This window comes from Galeopterus variegatus, unplaced genomic scaffold (genome assembly GCF_000696425.1).
Source record: "Galeopterus variegatus unplaced genomic scaffold, G_variegatus-3.0.2 Scaffold2954, whole genome shotgun sequence".
NCBI classification, from domain to species: Eukaryota; Metazoa; Chordata; class Mammalia; order Dermoptera; family Cynocephalidae; genus Galeopterus; species Galeopterus variegatus.
In genome coordinates, this window is record NW_007729065.1 from 73469 (window position 1) to 94958 (window position 21490).

General features: G+C 33.7%; 1 protein-coding gene across 1 annotated transcript in view; it reads left to right on the forward strand.

The window, feature by feature from the left end:
- LOC103599419 (cytoplasmic dynein 2 heavy chain 1-like) overlaps window positions 1–21490 on the forward strand; it is a gene marked incomplete at its 5' end in the record, with an annotated part of 226059 nt that overhangs the window by 73187 nt on the left and 131382 nt on the right. The window contains 5 exons of the mRNA XM_008583524.1: window positions 6660–6725; window positions 9507–9557; window positions 10334–10411; window positions 13463–13594; window positions 14584–14656. Of these exons, the coding sequence (XP_008581746.1) occupies window positions 6660–6725; window positions 9507–9557; window positions 10334–10411; window positions 13463–13594; window positions 14584–14656 (400 nt within the window). The remainder of the gene's footprint in view (window positions 1–6659; window positions 6726–9506; window positions 9558–10333; window positions 10412–13462; window positions 13595–14583; window positions 14657–21490) is intronic.

Genomic DNA, 21490 nt, shown 5'->3' on the forward strand with positions numbered 1-21490 from the left:
ACACTATTTAGAAATTTTGATTATTATAGAAAACAGAGACTTTTCATGTAGGATTTTTTTTTAAAAAGTAATGTTAAAGAGGAGCTTTGTAAAGGCAATGGACTGAGTGAGAGAAATACAAGGTACTTCAAAAAGTTCATGGGAAGATTTGTATTTTTCAATTCTATTTTTCCACAAGTTTTTTGAAGTACTCTCATAGATTCAATTATATAAGCCTCTTAGAAAACCTTGAAAAATGTACAGCTAATATATTTTTTAGAATAGGATAGTAATTTTTTTGATTTTTTTGAGGATGTTTATTTGAGAAGAAATCTTTCAAAATACTTTTATTTATAGAAGAAAAATCTTTATTTATACAAGAAATCTTTCAAAATACCTTTATTTATAGAAGAAAAATCTTTATTTATAGAAGAAATCTTTCAAAATACCTTTCACTTCTTTGACAAGGGATGTTATTGCAAGTTCAAAGCGATATAGTTGATCATTTCTGCAGAATTCCTTCTTTAATGAAAACTATGGATTTATGTTTTTCTTTTTAAGGTCTTGTAGTTAACTATGATTCTAAAACTCACCTTTTGGGCCTCAAGTTTAACATGTGTCAAATGGGGAATTGCAAGCAAGTGATCTCAAAGCCCTTTTGTCACTAAAATGTCATGATCCTAGAAATGAGGATAACTTTTATAGTGGTAGAGTTTCATCAGATATAGATTTCATGCTATCTCTAACATCTGTATAATGCAATATCTAATGTAATACTCTAAATTTTTTTAGTACACAAAACTTAAAGATATTTCAGAAAGAGTTTCAAACTTTTTGGAGTTATACGAGTATAGAAAAAAACCCATATTCATTTCACCCTCTTCTTCAACTCTTACACCTTCATTAGAGTAAACCAGTTCAAAGTTTTATTTCTTTCTTATAGTCCACTCCTCTCTCTTTATATTTGTATGTATAAATATATACATAGAGTTTTAAAAAATTTTCTTTACTATATTTTGTTCTGTAGCTTCTCTTTTGTTGCAATATGTCCTGAAGATCTTTCCATGAGTATATGATAACTTCATTATTTTTAGTGATTTTATGGTATTCTGTAATAGGGTTATATACTTATAAATAATATCTCACTATTTTATATCTTCTCTTTATTTTTTTAAAGTTGTTTATTTTTATCTTCCTCCTTTATCTTGCCATATTTGTCTATTTTCTTGGTATCTTAAAGAATCAGCTTTTGCTTTATATAGAATGAATCTACTTTATTGTAATTAATTTTTTTATTTTTTGATCATTGGATTTCTGTTTCTAGATTATTGAATTTGTATGAGTAATTTTTTAAATATAGTTTTAGGCTTTTTTATTTTCTAGTGAATATATTAAGCTACAAAGTTTCATTTTGGTCAATCTTGAAATAATGTGTTTAATGCTTTTTAAATTTTCCTCCCTAAGATCTCTATACTAAAGTAGGCTGTGATTTACGAAAATGTTATGGAGCTACAGTTATTTTAAGCTTCCTCAAATCCTTTTCGAAAGTGGAAATGTTATAAATAAATATTATTGTCAAAGATAATATTAACTTTTCTTCTTATTCATTCCAAATATTAGTAGCTTTTCTTATTAGGAGTTTCTTGTTTGTTTCTAACTTACATGTCTGTACCTCAGTGTAATATTCTTATTTTATTTTTAGTAATACCATATATTTACTGATGAGATTTAAATCCCCATGTCATATATTTTATAATGTAATTAGGGAAGGATACCCACTCAATACCAAGGTGATTTAACATGTCAGTGAAGTATAGTGAGGTTACTTGGAAGTCACTTTACCTTTTAAAAATACATGTAAGTTAGGCTAAAGGCAGCATTTTGTTACACTAGGAGAGTACCCAATTGGAATTTTTCATTGCTTATCTTGAGTAATACTTCTCTGTTGTAAACAGTTGGAAATCATAAAAAAAATATGGTTTATATCTCTTAAGACATGTTTTTAATTGAAGATGGAATGTCTGTTTTGTAAAATTCGTACTTATGTTTGCATAATTAAACCTATGCAGCATGAATTCAGCATTTCATAGTTTCAGTGGTGAATAAAAAATTCAGAAAGCACATTAATCACAAAGAGATGAGATATATTTCTCAAGATTTAGCACTATAACCTTATTTAGGATGGAACCAATTTAATATTTTAGTAAAAGCTTTTTGGGTTTTTAGCAATGAGTATAATGTTAAACTGTCTACCAAAGGTTCTCTCATGCTGATTTTGCTGTAGTGTTGGTGACAGCAGTATGGCAACAATAGATCTTGAAATAGAGACAGACTAGGATTATTAGTATTCACATCACATTGAACTGAAAGCAAGTTGACCTCAAACAGAAAAATGATTGACTTGTTTTGTGGCAGAAAATTTAGACCTTTAGCAAACTAAACCAAATAGAGAGAAAGCCATCTAGCAATTTCAGTTTATATTATTAGCTATGCCATTCTTTGTTCTTCAAGAGATCAAAAATTTTTATTTCAGTTACCTAAGTATTTATAGGATAATTATAGGATAATTCAAAACTTATGATTATAATAAAACTATGTATAAGTATATACCTTTACATATCATTTCTTCATCTCAGTTTATCATTTGGAATACATACAAAATGACAGAAATTTGTGTTGGCGTGTTAGTTTCCAACTGTATTGGGTAAGTGTACAGAAAAGGTTTGGAAGGGAGGATTGGGAAAGTATAGTCTTATTGTTTCCCCTTCCTCATGGAAGTATTATTTCAGAGATCTGAAATGGTATAGAAAGAATAGCTATAGGGTATGAAGAAAAAGTTTTTCATGCAAACTCCTTTAAAGTTAATGTTTATGCAGCTCACCTTGTCTTCTTTTCCAAGTGAATTTGACTGAGTAAAATTCAGATGTATAGGTTTTAAATAAAATATTAATAACATCTTATGATTGTATTTACTGTACAAATAATTTAACTTGGATTCTGATTTTTTGTTTCCATCAAAATGTGTTTTCTTACATTAGAAAAGTGGAAGTTCTCTGGTTGAATGTTTAGAAATTTTATAAACTGTGGCTATTAAAGCAAATCTTGAAAATTTAGATAATTTTCTTCTGTTATATAACTAAAAGTTTCAGTTTTGTATCTAAACCTTTGAGTTTTCTGGAAGTGCAGTTGAATGTACGTAGAATTGCTCATTAAAATGTGTGATTTAGATTCAAGCAGAAATATGAGTGCTTAAGTTCTATGCTGTACATAGAAATTTTCTTCATAAGGTAACATCTACTTTATACTTTTTATTGAATATATTTGAAAGCAATGAATATTACAGAGTAGAAATAAAAAGAATGAATTATATTTTCTACTGCTTCTTAGTCTCTGGAAATCATGGGGTTTACGGAGTATTTTTGAAGTAAAATTTCTTTCCAATATTACATTGTATATCAGTTTGCTGCATGTCATATAGTTATTATTACTTACACTTTTTAAGTGCCTTACATATATATATATATATATATATATATTTAATGTCTACAACAATCCTATTATGTAGAGGTGGAAACTAAGATTTAGAGTTAATAAACTTACTCTAGGTTACTCAGACTTAGAGGATATTGGAGCTGGAATTCAAATGCATTCTGCTTGATGCTGAAAGTTTGCTAATGGGATGCAGGTGAAACAAACCACTAGAAATGTGAACTTCATCTCAACTATAAAGTTGACTTTAAGATTCCCTCATATCATATTAATCCTGATTTAATAGTTTTATTCTTTATCTACTAGTGTGTCTGCGATGTAATGGTATGGGAGGTGTGGCTGACATACCACCCAGTGATCTATCATCTCTTGTTGATTTTTCTTCATTCAGCTAGTTATTCATGTAGATGATTAGTTGAGATTTTGCTTATTATACATTCCCTTGATATGAAGATACTTTCTAACAAAATTCAAGTATACTGCAATAAATTGACATTGAATTGAAATGACCAATTTTTCTGATCTGATAAGCAAAGTAGATCAAGGATTTTAAAGATACCAAAATATTTGCTCAATTTTGGATATTGACAGGATTTTTTTTTAAAACAAGTATTCAGAAGAATTTTAAGCTTGATTTGTTCATTCTTAATTTTACTTCAGTTTAATGGAAATGGAAGTGATGTTCCCACACGCTGTAAATGTTCTCTTTCTCTCTCTGTGTAAATTGTATTTTTAGTTTTATTCTTGAATCATCATTGTTTGTCCTTATAATATTATCGTTAAATACTTTTGGCTAAAGTATTTATTGGTACAACTAGACAAGCAGACAGATGACGAAACGAGCTTTCTTCTGCAATTTGCAGCTCGGAAAACCATTAAAGAAGACCCTGATTGGCCTGGCTTAGGTCATGTGTCACCCCTCGTATCAATATCAGTGGAGTGTTGTAACGAGATTGACAACACTATAATTATATGCTTATCCCTAAGGTAATGATGTCTTGTGTGACCAGAAAACGGGGAGAAGGATAACCATCCTTACCCACTGCATGCCTATTTTCTGACAACAAAATGTTTTTACTGAATTTGGTCTCAGTAATCATTAGGAATTAGTTTACTGACTCCACTGGATAGTCTCAGGATCATAGAATGGCAGGAGCTTTTCTTCTCTGCATTAACACTGGAGACTACATTGCTCTTCCTTAGTTCAAAGGAAGAAGTGGCTAAATAAATGTAGTAATACTGTAAGTTTGTGTGTATATTTTTACCTCAGCCACATGTTATAAAATGTTATCTTTTATCCAAAATAGGTTTTTGTAGCTGGAAAGTTTTTAAAATTAGTCTTTCATCTTTTATCTTGCTGGAACAGAGAGGCCAATTGCTAATTTTCTATGTTAATAAGTATGTTGTTTCATGAAACATTAATACTGATTGAATAAAATGTAGGGTTCATTTGATTCATTATTACTGGTACTAATAAAAATGGTAATAACTAACTTTTTGGAGGGGGGGCGCTTACAGTATGCTGGGCACCATGCAAAGTGGCTCATATATATTATCTAATTTAAATATTAAAATAATGCCATGAAGAAGGTAGTATTGTCCCACTTTTACAGAAAAGGAAACTGAGTTAACATGGGTGAAGTAATTTGCTTCTGGCTAATGTCATCTGACTAGCAAAATAGCACAGATGGAATTTGTATCCTGTTTTCTGATTCTGGACCTGGGTGGGCTCTAAATGTCCATTAAAATAGATCATTTTTATAACAAATACTTGTTATTCAGATGCCTATTATAGTAGGCATTAGAGATAGTGGAGAACAGGCCAACACAGTCTTTTGGAGAGTACAGTTAGTATACTTTGTGGATTAAAAATATTCTCCCCATAAATGTAAAAAAATTGCCATTAATTTCCACACCATTTAAATATTAAAATATCAAATCTTATTTTGCATAGGTACCGTGTATTTAGAGATGTGTTTTTGGTACATCATGTCAGAATTATATCGAATTTATTTTCAAAATACATGTCTGACACAGAATTGCTGTACCAGAAGATTATTTTATTATATTTTAATACAGAGGTAATTTAATTTATTCAATTTTGGTATTTCCTGTGTAAACTTGTGGCTCTTATTTAATTTAATATATCCTTAGAACTGGAGTCAATTCTTACAACAAAACAATTACTTTCCAATTTTTTGTAAATATATTATTTAATTTCAAACAGTTGGACTCAGAGTATGATCCTTCCAAGACTATTGGCAGTATCTAGTAGCATATATGTGGTGAATTATTAAATTCACTTTCTGTGTTCCTTGAGTTTTCTTCTTTCTTCCCTTTTAATTTGTCTTCTCAGATTGCTCCTCAAAGTCTGAATCATAATTTCTCCTTTGCTTTTCTATATTCCATCCTTCTTACTTTCCCTCCTTTGTTTACTCAGGAATTTTTGAGCATACTGTGTGTTCTGGTTTTCTGATAAAGTAGGTTTGACCTCCCTTGAGTTACTCTCATTTTGTGTGATTTGGTATCTTTTTTGATATACTTATTTCTTGATATATAGCAATTTTTTTTTGTTTTTGTTTTACCTGTGAAATGTTGAATCATCTGATAGTTTCTTCTGTTATCTAATCTCAATCAGTTACTTGTGTTTTAACTTTGCTTCTTTTTTGTAAGTAAAAACACATTGATGGAATTACTTGTTGTTTAGGCTTATTTGGTATGATTTCTCTTCTTATTAAGTGGAAAATGAATAGTTAACTATAGATTCCTGTTTAATTTAGGAAGTTAATATCTAGTAAGGAGAAAATAGTTGGGATAATTGCATGTAGTCACTCGTATGTTTAAACTTACGCTAAGACAAATTGAAGATATGCTAATTCAGGAGGTTGATCTGATTAGTAATGACTAATCCAAACCTCACAATTGTATTTCAGATGGCTAAGTAAGTTTAGTTTTGTTTTTTAGTGAGATGTACATGCTGCTTAATCTTTAGCACTTTCTCTAAAAATTTTGTCACTTTACCACCCCCAATTTAGAAGTGTTTGTTCTATATAGATGCAATCTGACTAGTCATTTCTTACATTGATAAAAGTAAGTAATTTGAAGCTTTTTGTGAACTAAAATTTAAGGACTGTGCTTTTCCATTGACATAAATTTAGAAAAAGCAAGATGACATCTGTTATTTTTTGCAGGCTGATCAGTTGATGTTCGCTTTGCATTTTGTTCGAGGCATGCATCCTGAACTTTTTCAAGAAAACGTAAGTTGAATTAAAGGAGGAAAATTTTAGAGTTACACAGAAATTTGGTAATGGGTGAATTTATAGTTAGATTAGAAGTTGGGACTGCCTGGTTAGCTCAGTTGGTTAGAGTGTAGTGTTATAACCCCAAGGTCAAAGGTTTGGATCCCCCTACTGGCCCAGCTACCAAAGAAAAAAATAAATAGAAGCATTTAAAACAAGATCTTGCTTTATGCTAGAAATTATATATCAACCTGTTAGTCTTTTGCTAAGTCAGAAATTTAGTATAGGATGCTCATGTCTAGTTCTGTTGTCCTCTGGGTGAGCCTATCATTCTAGAGTGATGGAAATGGAATCTAAGTAACATACCAAGCTGCCTAGATTTTTCTGAACCTAGTTCCACTTACTCAGGGCACTGGAAGAGTCAGCCTTTTTATTTTCTGGCCTTATGCTGAGGAACTAATAAATGTAAAAAGTTGGATAAAATGGGCATACAACTACATTATTTATTACTTCCACCAGCTTGTCAAGAGTCAGCAGGTGAAGCAAGAGGGTGGGCAGCTTTTAGAAGCTTCTTTGAGCCTACAGACTTATGTTAATCTTTCCATGTATAATTTGTAAACTTTGTCTGTGATCTCATTTCTGGTCTACCATATAACCCCCTCTTGAAATTCAATAAACCTATCTCAGGCTAGAACTAATATATCCCAGGTCTGTCTAATTTTTTTTTTTTTTTGCTTCAAAATCAATGACTTATTATTTTATTTTTAATTAAAACATAGTTGATTGCACATATCTGTGGGGTACAGCATTGAATATCTATATCTGTGTGTAATATACCTGTGTGATGCTCAAATCAGAATTAGTATATTCAATATTATACAATGTAATCATTTTTTGTGGCCCTTTACCAATTTCTTGCTAACCCCTCTCCCCTTACTCCTTTCCCACCTCTGGTGGCCTCAGTTCTGTTCTTGCCTTTTGAAAGTTCAGCAGATTATTATGATTGTTGTATCCTTCTTCCTTTTTTTTTTAGCTTCCACTTATGAGTGAGGACACGTGGTATTTCTCTTTCTGTGCCTGGATTATTTCACTTAGCATAATTTTCTCTAAGTTCATCCATGTTACTGTGAATGGCAGTATTTCATTCTTTTTTATGGCAGAGTAGTATTCCACTGTGTAAATATACCATATTTTCCTTATCTAGTCATCTGATAATGGAAATTTAGGTTGGTTCCAACTCTTGGCTATTGTAAATAGATCTGTGATAAACATGGGAGTGCAGGTATTCCTTCAACATGATGATTTCCATTCCTCTGGGTACATACCCAGCAGTGGGATTGCTGGATCATATGGCAGTTCTATCTCTAGTTGTTTGAGAAACCTCCTACTGTTTTCCATAATGACTGCACCAATTTACAGTCCCACCAACAGTGCAGGAGTGTTCCCCTTTCTCCGTATACTCACCAGCATTTGTTATTCTCTGTCTTTTTGATAGTAGCTAGTCTAACTGGGGTGAGATGATATCTCAGTATGTTTCTGGTTTCATTTCCCTGATTCATAGTAATGTTGAGCACTTTTTCATGTATCTATTGGCTATTCGTATATCTTTCTTTGTCTGATTTGTAAAAATGTATTTGCAAGTGGTGTTTCTTATTATTTTACTGAGTAAGAGTCCAGTACCCAGGGTGCCGGGGGATGGTATATGGACAGTGCAACTTTGATCTAGTAACCTTTAACTCTACTTGGTCAGATTTTAACTGTCTTCTGTGTTCCCCTAGACCATTTGCAATTCTGCCTATGTTCTTTTTCTTTAGCTCTACAGGCCCTGGCTGACTTGTGTAGTTCCTCCTGAATTTATTAACTTGAATTTTTTTATTTCTTCTGTTAACTTTGATGTGTTTACCTTCTCCTATATAATTTTTTTTTTTAAAACCATGATCAGGACGTTCTATGCAACATAAGGCTATATATTCACTACTTTTCCATTCTGGAGTATAAGTAAATTACCACTGGGAAAGGAGAACATTTTTCTCTGACTCACATATTGTAGTAGTAATAATTACTATTTAACTTATTTGTGGCTGCATAATTTCATTAGGAAGAGTGGGTGCCAGTGTGGGTAGAAGCAGAAAGTATCTTGATTTGGTAGTTTTTCCATATTGCTCTCACATTTTCATGTATTTTGCTTATGTACTGGCTAATGTGTGACAAATAGTAAGGTAGCACCCATTATTATCTAACTGGGGGGATTCCAGGGTGAAGATATAGATTTTCTTAGAGCACTAAATTCCATAACATAGTCTTGATTCTGTGGCTAAAAAAAAAAAAAAGGATTGCTGGCAGTGTTCTTCTAATTCATAGGAAAATATAAGTTAATGGAAGTACTTTTTCTAATTTTTCCTAACATACAACTTAAAAATTTTTGGTGAACCTTGCTGCTTATCTATTCATGAGGAATAGCATATGAGAGAACAAATTAACAGGTAGTTACAACTGTTAATTGAATATGACATTTAAATGTTTAAATCTTGAGACTCACACATATATAATGTGGTTATATTTTGTTTTAGTAAAATAATTATAGTAGATTTTATATTAACATTTTATATTGGTACATGAATTGATTCTTATAATGTTAATGTACTGGAAGAAGTAGGAGGATGAGAAAGGAATTTTCTTTGCTTTTTTCCCTGTGTCTTTAGAAAGCTGCATTGTAAGCCATCTTATAGGGAAATGATGATAATTTTGTTGACTGTTAGTTTTTTTATATTTTTTGTGTTCCTCATTTTTATTCAATAGGAATGGGATACATTTACAGGTGTGGTTGTTGGAGACATGCTGCGAAAAGCTGTAAGTTAAAAATAACAAATCCTATTATTTCACTCTTAGAGAAAATAGTTCTGGCTTTGGCTTTATGAAATATAATTTGCTTCGGAGAAGTTTTAAATTGCTGAAATTAGAGGAATGTGTCCTGGTCTCTACTGCCCTACTTTAAAGGGGATTTAAATTTATTTTTTGACCTTGAAGACGTATTCTTTTGAGAATGTTAAATACTAAGAAACTAATGTAGCTCTTTTTCCTTAGTATAAGTATTTTGTTCTAAGAAAAATTTAAAAATCTTTAAGAAAATCAAATCTTGTATTATAACTAGAAAAATTTTCTTATATAATTGAAATTAAAAAAATTACCTTTTAAAACTCTTAATAACATCATTCAATTTAGCTTTTTCTGTAGTAATTTTCTATTTGAATACATAATGGATAATATTCTTCAAAGCAGTACACTCAAAATATAACACAGAACCTAGATCATGTCTGAAATGCAAGATATAATTAAAAATAATGTAGTTTTATGACAGTTTCTTATGACAATTGAGTTTTTCTGAACTTTTATGAAAGTTTAAGCACACCAAAAATAAATTCGACTTTTGTCTAAGTGGTTCTCTATACCTTATGTTACATAGAATTTTACCATGTTAACTTATCTAATACATAAAAAATAAAGAAATAATATACAGAATGAACATTTTTTCAAAATACTATTCATAAAAATAACTCATCAAATACTATTTTTTAAACTCTCATTTTTACCAAATGTACTAAGGAAAATAATTGCTTTTATTAAAGGACTCTCAACAAAGAATACGTGATCAACTTCCATCTTGGATAGATCAGGAAAGAAGCTGGGCAGTGGCAATGCTAAAGGTATTTACTTTCTACTATGAAGGATGTTTTAATGTTTTTCTATATTTGAGTTATTTCTGTTGACACTTTGTATGCACTACTTATTCATACTCAGTGTTGATATTTCTCTGAATAAGACATGAAATCCCTGGTAAAAAAAGAATTATTATGATTAGTTCTTTAATCAATAATTAATTAAATATTTCACTCATGAAATAGCATGCCTTTAATATCTAGGTCTTCCATATATAGCATTTCCTTTTTTTCCTCTCTTTTTCACTCTTTTTTTCTTCCCAGGGTGAGTTGGGCTGTGAGGATGGGGACATTGGGGAAGAAAAAGCAGTTCAGAAGCCTAACTTCCAACAGTTCTGTGTTCTCTAATTATTCAGGCCAAAGTGTTGTTTTTGTGGTGAATGAAAGAAAAATATATTTCTCTCCAAATCTATACATATATGTTTCCATTCTTCTCTTTTCCCCCTTGCTTTTCTTTATAACTATTACAAAATTACAGTAGCACATGTAAAGAACAATATTAATGGCTTACAATGTTCAAGGCATTATGCAGAATTTTAAAATGGGTTATCTCCCAAAATATTGCTAATGATATTATGAGGTAGCTACTGTTACTGTCCTCATTTAACAGATGAGAAAATTAAGGCCCAGAAAGATATAGTCACTTGCTTATGGTCACTTAGGAAGAAGAACCAGTATTCAAAACTGGATTTCTTGTTGCCTATTCTGGGCTCTTTACCACTACTCTGTAAAGCCTTCATTTCATAAGTATTTGTTGAGTAAAATAAATGGATTCTGCTGTATATCATTAACTGTTTTTTTTAAAAATTATTCATTTGATTCTTACTACCAGTCAGCATAATTCTAGTAACAAAGATTCTTTACTTAACCAAATTTTAGTCAGACTCCTGAACCTTCTCCTAGGCCCATCTGTGTACTTCCATGTAAAATCTAGTTTTAGCAGGAACTCTGCTAAGTTGGTTTAATCAGAATTTCTCCATCCTCTGTATCTGATCACCCTCAATATCTGATTGCTTTCCTCATCTTCTCCCGTCTTCCAGGTCTGTGTTCAGCAAGACTGTTTTAAGCTAGTTTAGCCAGAATCCTCCCTCACCCCGATGTTTCCTCTTCATAATTTTCTATCTACCAACCCCCACCTTGCTCCTTAACTATAAATTCCCACTTGCTCATGCTATATTCAGAATTTAGCCCTGTTCTATACTGAGGTCTCTTTTCTCCTATTGTAATAGTCCTGAATAAAATCTGTTTTCATTGCTTTAAGTACTGTTGTCTGCTGTCTGGTTTTCTTTGACACCAGTGGAATGACAAATTTATATTTTGTAATATTAAAAGTCTCTGCCATGAATGAACTTACATGTTCACTGCCATGAATGAACTTATATGTTCTCTGTAGATTTCTGGCCAAGTACATGATAAGCATATAATGGGTAGCACACCTAAATTAGTAGTGATGGGGCCCTATATACTAATTCCTAATAAAGTTAACAGACCACCATTAAATCTTATCCTAACAGACTTGATCATTTATTAAAAATGAAATGAAATTAGTAATTAGTTAATTTCCTGCTGTTCAAGTTTAATTTTAGTTAAGTTACCTAATGAAATTTGGTCCATACAATGGAATATTTAGATATGAATGTAGATGTTTAGATAGTGTTCTTATATACTTGATTTTTGTTTATATTATATGAAATTCTATACTACAGATATAGATCTTCTAAATTCATTGTTATTTTCAATGAAAATTATCCATCTGTACATATTTACATTTCTGATCTTATAGCTCACTCTTGAAAAACGTTTGGGAAGAGGGAACACTGAGGTAGAGGGAATTAATATGGTTAGGAAAACCTCTGAGATATTGTTTAAGGTGAAGATTCAGATTTATGAGGTAGCAAAGGTTTAGAACATTTAGAAGCAAAGGAAGCAACATGTTCACAAATAGGGGCTTAAACAAATATGGCTTAGAAAAACATGCTTTGTTAAGGATTCGATATTGGCGCAGAAAACCAGAGCTAGAAGTTAAAGCTGTGAAGATAAATTGTATTCAAAAATCTTTTGCAATAAAGGAAAAGAGACTTTAGTATAGAACTGGGCTTAGTTCTGAATATAGCATGGACAAGTGCAAATTATAGCCAAAGAGCAGGGTGAGAGTCAGTGGTAAGGGTCAATGGATGGAAAATTACTAAGAAGAAATGTCAGGGATGAAGAAGGATTCTGGCTAAGCCTATTTAGCAGGATTCTTGTTGAAGGCTGTATAGAACTGGGCTTAGTTCTGAATATAGCATGGACAAGTGCGAATTATAGCCAAAGAGCAGGGTGAGAGTCAGTGGTAAGGGTCAATGGATGGAAAATTACTAAGAGGAAATGTCAGGGATGAAGAAGGATTCTGGCTAAGCCTATTTAGCAGGATTCTTGTTGAAGGCAGAGCAGGGTGATCAGTTACGAAGGGTGGGGAATGAGGAATTTGATCAGATATTGAAGATAGGGATTCTTACTAAACTGACTTAAAATTCTCTCTAAACCTGGATTCTACAAGGAAGGACATGAAGCCTAAGGTTGAGGCATAGTCAGAAAGAGCTCAAGAGGAGCTTGACCAAAGTTTTGTCAAAGAAAGAGTAAATATTAATTTGAAATTTGACATATTTCTACAATTTAACCTGAAACTCAATTGTGGCAATCCTTAAAATTTGCACTTGATTTTTAATGGCAGCATTTCTTTTCTCCACAAGGTGGAGATAGCTAGGTGCAAATGTTTTTACATAGAGATAAGATGTGTTACCCTATGAGTATTGATTTACTATTACTTTGGAAATGTTTTATTTAATTCTGGTTTCAACATTGGATGAGTCTACCATACTGTTTCTGACCTAGAAATTATTAGACAAGTCAACACAAAGTAGAAAACAAGTAATAAACTTCTGTTAATAATTGATTTTCATTTGCTTTAGTTTTTCTTTAAAAAAAAAATTATCCATATGTATATATGTGCTTATATTTGCTGGTAGCTCACTATATATGGTTATTTTTATGTTTTAGATTGCTCTCCCCAGTCTTTATCAGACCCTCTGCTTTGAAGATGTAGCTTTGTGGCGTCCTTACTGTCACAATTCAATGTGTGAACAAGAGTTTCCATCTAGTCTTGCAAAGAAAGTTTCCTTATTTCAGCAGGTAAAATTTAGTATTATGTAAATGCAGAAAAGTTTTTAATGTTTCTCTTGTCATTCAGAAGCCATTTAAATGAAAGCTTTGCCTTTAGAGTGTTGCATAACCTTTAATGGCACATGTAGGTAATGGCTTTCTGCTTTTGCCACCTTATCCAGACAGTGAAATCACTGGCAAAGTTTACGGGTAGAGTGTTATTCCCTCTGCCTCTGACCCACCGGGGATCTTAGAATAGAAGATGTATTGTTCAGAAAGAAGCTAAGGTACAAATGTATAGGTTCTTTGCTCATTTCACAGAGTTATATCTAAGGAAAGGACTTAATGGTGAGGAAAAGGGGATTCTTTTTCCTCATTCTCTTTCAAAACAAAATGATGAAACCTAGTGGTAGGTTCCACCTAATTTTTTCGCTTGATGAAAGGCTGAGAGTATGAGGGCTGTCCAGGAGCTGACTCTTCCATTTATCTCTTTTCTAGACTGCTGGCTGTGAGATCTTTCCCCTTTCTCCATACAAAGTGAATTGTTTTACCTAGTATGCTTAAAAAAAATAAAAGGAAAACTACTAAGAAAAAATTCATTTGAAAACTTTAATACCTAGAAATATCATAGATATACATGATTCAGCATAAAAATAATGATTTGAAAATTTGAGGCAGGACTTCTGGGCCTTTGTTTGCTATCACTAGAAATGCCTTAACGACTTACTATTTTCACCTGCCATTTAGTCCTTTATTAGATCCTGAAGACATAGCTAAACCCTGCGTTTAATTTTGATGATAGGCTTGAGGAGATAAATGGATTTCAGTAACATTTTGGATATTAAAGAGGTATCTTTAATATATACCAATTATGACAGTTTGAAGCATGGTAAATACAATGGGACAATGATAAGCATTTACATATTTTAGTAAACATTTCCTTAATTAGTTAACATTAACTATTAGTTAAAGCAGTTGTGGGATCTATTATTTAAAAATATCTTGTACTTTATTTTAAGGTTCTTGTAGTACAGGCTCTAAGACCTGACAGATTGCAAAGTGCCATGGCTCTATTTGCATGTAAAACTCTGGGTAAGTGGACTACTTTTCAAGAACTAGACCATTGACCTGAATTCTTTTAATTTATACTTTATTTTATGATGATTTAGTTTAGAAATTTTGTAAGTTCTTTTTTATTCATTCTACTTATCTTACAATTTCTGTGTGGTTTAGAGAAAAAATTCTATGTGTTAGATATAATCATATGTGATAGATTAAATTTGATGCATAATTGATATCCTATATTTAGTAAAGGCATTTGAGGTTTTAAAAATTATTTTCTTATAAAAACATTTTAGATGTTCATCCATGATTAGGATTACAAAGAAGGTAATCAAATGTTTGTACCAAATCTGTATTGTGTGAGTACTACTTGTAGTCATACTTTAATGCAAAATTTAGACAAGATAAAACTTATTCATAGGTACCATAGTTTTACAAACTAAAGCCTTCAAAATGAGTTATTTTTGCTGTGTCTAAAACAAAAAATGAAGATTTGTCTTTTAGATCATAAACTGCAATACATTTTTGTTAAGCATTTCAGATAGTCTTGTCTAAAGAATTAAAAGTTATCACCCACTTGGAAATAATTTTATTTTTACAAGAAAAATTTGGAAAAACCATGTCAAGGAAAGACTATGAAATGGACATTACTTAAAGCACAGTGTCATCCAAGAATGATTTATCGTTACTATTTCTAAAATGTAGGTTTTACAGTTATGTTGGAAATGAAAAGCCTGGCATAGTTAAAATAGGATGCTGACAAGTTTTTCAAGAAATTTTGCCATATGTATGTATGTAAAATTTTTTATAAGAACTTTCTTATTAATTGTAACTTACATATATTCTAATCAAGTAGGATTAATCTCATATGTATATTTTCTCTAAATTAGAATTTCTCATATAAACAAGCTAGCACAGAGTTTTGTGAAATTGAAAAAAAATACTGGGCCTTCCAATCTTATCACCGAAAAACTTTGCAGTACTAAATAATCATTCTCTTGTTAGCATGTAAAGCTATATCAGGGTATTTTGAGAAATTGAGCTTCAGATGATCAGTTTTACCCTAGTGAATATACTCTTTCATTTAAACTTGACTGTTTATGATGATGATAATCATAGTTAATACTTTAATAGCTCTTACTATATGCCAGGTACTAGTTTAAGTGTTATACATGTATCAGTTCCTTTAATCCTCACAGCAACACTATGAGGTAAGTGCTATTTTTATATCCATTAAAAGATGAGGAAACAAGGTCACAGAGCTAATTAAAATGACAGAATTTAAGCCCAACTCCAAAGTCTGTGTTCTTTGGAGCACATATGCAAATACTGAAAAAGTCAAATTAATTCTCAGTTTAGAGGGATATTGTTGGCAGGTTCTAACATTAAAATCTCTTTAAACCTTAGATAAAGTTGTGCCATACACACATCTATCTGCACTCTAATCTACTATATTAGTTTCCTACAGCTGTCATAACAAAGCATCACAAACTGGGTGGCTTAAAACAACAGAAATTTATTGTCTCACAGTTCTGGAGGGTAAGGACATACTCCCTCTGAAACCTGTAGGGGAGTGTTGCCTTGCCTCTCAGATTCTGGTGGTTTGCTGGCAATCTTTGGTGTTTTTTGGCTTGGAACTGCATAACGCCAATCTCAGCCTTCATTGTCACATGGCGTTCTCTTTGTGTATCTGTCTTTACATGGCTGTCTTTCTGTAAGGATATGCAGTCATATTAGATTATGGGCCTGCTCTACTCTAGTATGACCTCATTTGAAGTTAACTAATTATATCGACAGTGGCTCTACTTCCAAATAAGGTCACATTCTGAGATACTGGGGTTAGAACTTCAACATAGCTTTTTTTGAGGGGACACAACTCAACCCATAACACCTACCAGTGCAGCTTTTCACGTGATGCCTGTCTTTTGCCTCACCCCCTACCAGAATATGCATGTGCAGACACACACAAATATTTTAAGTTGCCTTTTAGAATGGTCACTTGAGGATGGATATATGGAAATGAGTCTGGACATACTCCGTTCTTTCCTTTATTTATGCATGGAGAGGAAACATCCCTGTTTATTCATTTCTGATAGAGCGTTTATCTACCAGATAGTTGTTTTTTTTTTTTTTTTGGTGGCTGGTCAGTCCAGGGATCTGAACCCTCAACCTTGGTGCTATTAGCAGCATGCATTACTAGGTGAGCTAACTGTCCAGCTGGATTCTACCAGATAATTTTTACTCATGTCTGCCAGAATGTTTATCTACTTAATTCTTTGTTTAAGTGACAGATACCCATATCAAACTCATTTAAATGAAAAAGGGAAATTTATTGGCCTAAGTAACCAGTATTCAGAAAGGAAGAGCCTCTGGGCCAACTGGTTTCATGGACTCATAACATCAGGAGACTTTCTCTTTATTTTAGCCTTGCAGTTTCTCTTTCTGTTTCTCTCTCCTCACCCCCATCTCTGTTTCTGCCTTTTCCTGTGTGTCTTTATCTGTCTATCATGTTGCTTTTAGATTCTCTACTTGAATTTCTACTTGTGTGTTACTCTTAGTCTCAAGGGTTCATACATACTCTGGGGATAAGGCTCCTGACCTTCTGAGTTGTATTTTAAAGCTTGTGATGAAAGGGAAAAAGTTTCCCCTCCCAACTTTACCTCAAAAAATCCTAGGAAAGGCATTTGCTCAGCTTGGGTAACACATCTACCTCTGCAGCTAATCCCTCCAGAGATATATAGAATTGCAGTTTCTACAAAAGAAGCCTTGGATGGGGGAGAGGCTGTTACCAGAAGTGTGGGAGGGCAGCTGGTAGAAAACAATAGATATGCATTATAATCAGATTACAACTGCTTTTAACTTACATTTAAGCAGTTGGACAGTTGAACCTTTTGTAAAGTGCATTTGAGAGTCTAACTCCTTTAAGAGTTACATGTATATGACTTGATTCTGAAGAATGAAGTAGGTGAAAAAAGATACTAGTGTCCATGTTAAGAAATGCATATGAGAAACATTTAACGTGTTCCCAAAATCAGACACACATATTGAGTAATAACTGTATACGAGGCAAATAATAATATGAAAACCAGCTATCCTTGTACTTGCTACTTAAATTAGTTGATTGAAATAGACTTTTACTAGCATTTTTGAGAAAGTAGAAGCAACGAGACAAATTCTTTATCGACCAGCTACCTACGTTCGTACTCATATTATTCTGTTTTCTTTTTTGTTTCTATGAGTGAATATCCTTGCTCCAATCAAAGGTCAACCCATTTACTCCTTCTTTCTTTCCTGCTATTGTCCCTTATGCATAATGAACTTCACCTTCTTTACTGGATCATTTCTGTCAGCATACAAACATATTTCTCTCATCTGTCTTAAAAATCATCCCATATCCTTCTCTAGCCACTATCCTACTTTTTACTTCCGTCTACAGCAAAATATCTTGAAAATGTATCCACAATCAGAGACTATAGTAATCCATTTCAACTCTTATTCTGTCTTCAATTCACTCTATTTGGACTTCCATCCCTACTAAAGTCCCACAAGATTGATCTTGGTAAGGCTGTGATATTGCCTTACCTGATCTCTCAACAAAGTCATCCATTTCTTCCTCATTTAAACACTTTCTTAATTGTTATGTTTCTTCTTTCATTCCTCATCACCTTAAAAGTAAGGTGTTCTCTTACTTTCCTTTACTGGCTTCTTCTGTGCATTTCTAAGTGTTGGAGTACTTTTTCTTCCACTGCAGTTTTACCCTGGTTCCCTTCTTTTATTATTCATTTTCCCTCTAGGTGACCTCACCTTATTCCTGGCTTTAAATATCTCTAAATTACTAACATGTCTCTTATTTCCAGCCCTGAGCTCTTGTATCCAAATGCTTTTTTGTTTTTTTTCATACAAATCTCTAATAAACATGACAAATTAAATGTGACCGATACAGAACTTTTGATTTTTCTATATTCAGTTGTTCAAACCAGAAACCCAAAGGTAATTCTTTTCTCTCTTTTCCTTACTTCCTATACCCAATCTACCAGCAAATCCTTTTGGTTCCAACTCTAAAACTTATTCTGAATTCTTTGAGTTTGCTTCATTACTACCAACATAATGCAGTCTAACATCTCTCACCTCAATTACTGCAGTAGCCTTTATTTGTTGTCTGTCTAGATTATTTCTAGAATTGAATTACTTTTCACACTTCTACTACTTTCTACCATTTTGTTCAAGCCATCATCATATGAGTAAGATTATTGCCATTCAGGCTTCTCTTCTTCCTCACTTCCCGATTATCTTGAACATAGCAGAAGAGTGCCTTTTGAAATATAAATTAGATCATTATCAGTCCTCTGTTCAAACTACTCTGATGGTATATCATTTTCCTGAGGATACTTACAATGTCTTACAGGGACTTCCCTCTTCAATTCCTGTTTCTCCTCAGATCTCCTTTCTTACCACTCTTCACCCTTGCTCAGCCCTTTCCCAATGTATCCTTTTCTTTTTTCTAGTGCTCCAGGTGTGTCTGGAATATCAGGACCTTTGTATTTGCTGTTCCTTCTTCCAAGGGAGCCCTACCCCTGATACCTCCCATACTTTTCTGCTCAAATGTCATTTTTTCAGTGAAGATTTCCCTCAGCATTTTGTGTAAATTAGCATATTCACCCGCCCCTCAGCTCTCCGTATCCTCCTGTAAATCTAGGCTTACAGACCTCTCGAGTCTGTTGCACAGACAGGGTCACAAATCCTCCACATGTAGGTCTGTGAGCCACGTAATAGGAAAGAAAAAAAAGGTCCTGGGAGCCGTGGATATAGAAAAATGAATGGGTTTTGTTCAGATCTAGGAGCAACTATCCTAGTTGCTTCTCTGAGAGTTCTGAGAAGCCCTGTGGATCAGAGCTGTTAGTCTTTTATACTTAAGTCCATAACCCTGGACACCTGGGAGTCCATATGCAATTACATTAAATAGTAACAAGGAAAACCTGAGGATATTTAGAGCAAATGCTTGACAAGATTCTGAACATTTGAGGGGCCCTGACCATTTTCCTGTTTTTTTTCCCAACAATCCACCCCTTCAGAATCCCTCGCCATACAGTCTGTGCGTTCAGAATCTTCCGCGATGTTCCCTTAGGGAGGATAAATGACCCTTACATTCATATAACCTATTGTCCTGTAGTTTCGTTCTTTCAACTATTAGCCACACGTCTGGTAGTAGTCATCATTGGTGTGAAGTTCGTGTATATTCAGTAAGCCAACACACTGGTCACACGAATTTATATATCCAGTTGACTCTGGTGCCCGTAGCCAGAACACTATGGGCAAAAAGACAGAAGGGTTACTGGTACCAATAGAGGGAGTTCTCACCCCTCTGGTAAGCTAGTTTGCCATCCTGGGAAAAGATGGTTGCAGGAATAGGTATTATCTGCTAGTACTTTTGGATCTGTAGGTTCTACATGTAACAGTATAGGGGAACTCATAATTGGCCATAATGATAATACAGATGTGCCTTTTGGAATAGAGTGCTTATCTGTTCCAGGCCATGTTACCTTTACTCGAGGAGGCCAGGTACTTGTCACCCAAGGTGAAATTTGCAAATCTTCTAATCCTTTCCCCTAAGGCCCTATTAGGCCTACCCAGCATATATGGGGGGCTTCTGTTCTCCAAGGCCATTCCCATTGTACTCTGTCCCTGTTGTAAACAGGTTGGGGCCAGTAAGAGAATATTTCCATTCTTGTCATATCCTGGCTTCAAAAGCTCATTTCTAGTAGTGACTCGCAGTTGTATAGGTGCTGCAGCCCTATGCAACAGAGCTTCCATTGGAGAGGGCCTGCCCTTGCGGGTCACTCACTTAAAATCCTGACTGTTGGCCCTAACCACTGTGTCCACCCCTTCAGGGATGGGGGTTGGGCAGATAGCCTTAGCCCCTTTTTAAAGAGGCCATTGTATTGCTCAATCATCCCCACTGCCTGGGGATGATACGGCATGTGTAACTTCCACTGAATAGACAACTGGGAAGCCCACTTATGAACCTCATGTCCAGTAAAGTGGGTTCCATTGTCACTCTATGACTACAGGCTAGCCATATATGACCATAAGGCTATTTAATGCCTTCACAGTGTTTACCTGGTTTGGGGCCTTACAAGGCCATACAAACAGAAGACCAGTAGCTGTATCAGCAGCAGTGAAGATATATCTGAAATTCTCTGACCTTGGCAGTGGTCCGACAAAGTCCACTAGCCATTGAGTCAGGTGCACTCTTCCTCGAGTTATTTGCCCGTTTATATGGAGTACCCACTGGGGGTGTGGACTCTCTTGAGCACATACTAGACAAGCGTGACAGGCATTCGCTGCATCTTCCCATTTTATAGGCAAGGCTCATCTTTGAGCCTCCATGCCGGGGACCAGCCCCAGCACAGAGATTGTGAAGGTCCCCACTGGTAAGGGATCCCCCAAAAGGGAGGAAGGGCCGCGTCGGCGATGGAGCGGCAGCAAACATACAGACCCAAAGGATCTGTTGAATGCTGGGACAACAAACACACAGACTCAAGGGATCTGCTGAATGCTGACAATTTATTGAAGCAAGCATCAGACTTTTATACTTTTCTTTCTTATTTGCTATATAATCATAAAATAATCAATGAACAATATCATAATATTTCTTTGTAAGTGACATATGTTTTAAGAAAAATAGCATTACAGTTTATTCCCAGAAAAGACAATTACAATGTCCTTTCCTTTGAGCAAGAACGTTACAACCCACTGGTCCCATATAATCATCACTTTTCATCACTTGCAATCATTACCAAAACTACATCCATGGTACAATAGACTTTCTATGACGTTATTAAAACTTGATTCACAATGGTACAA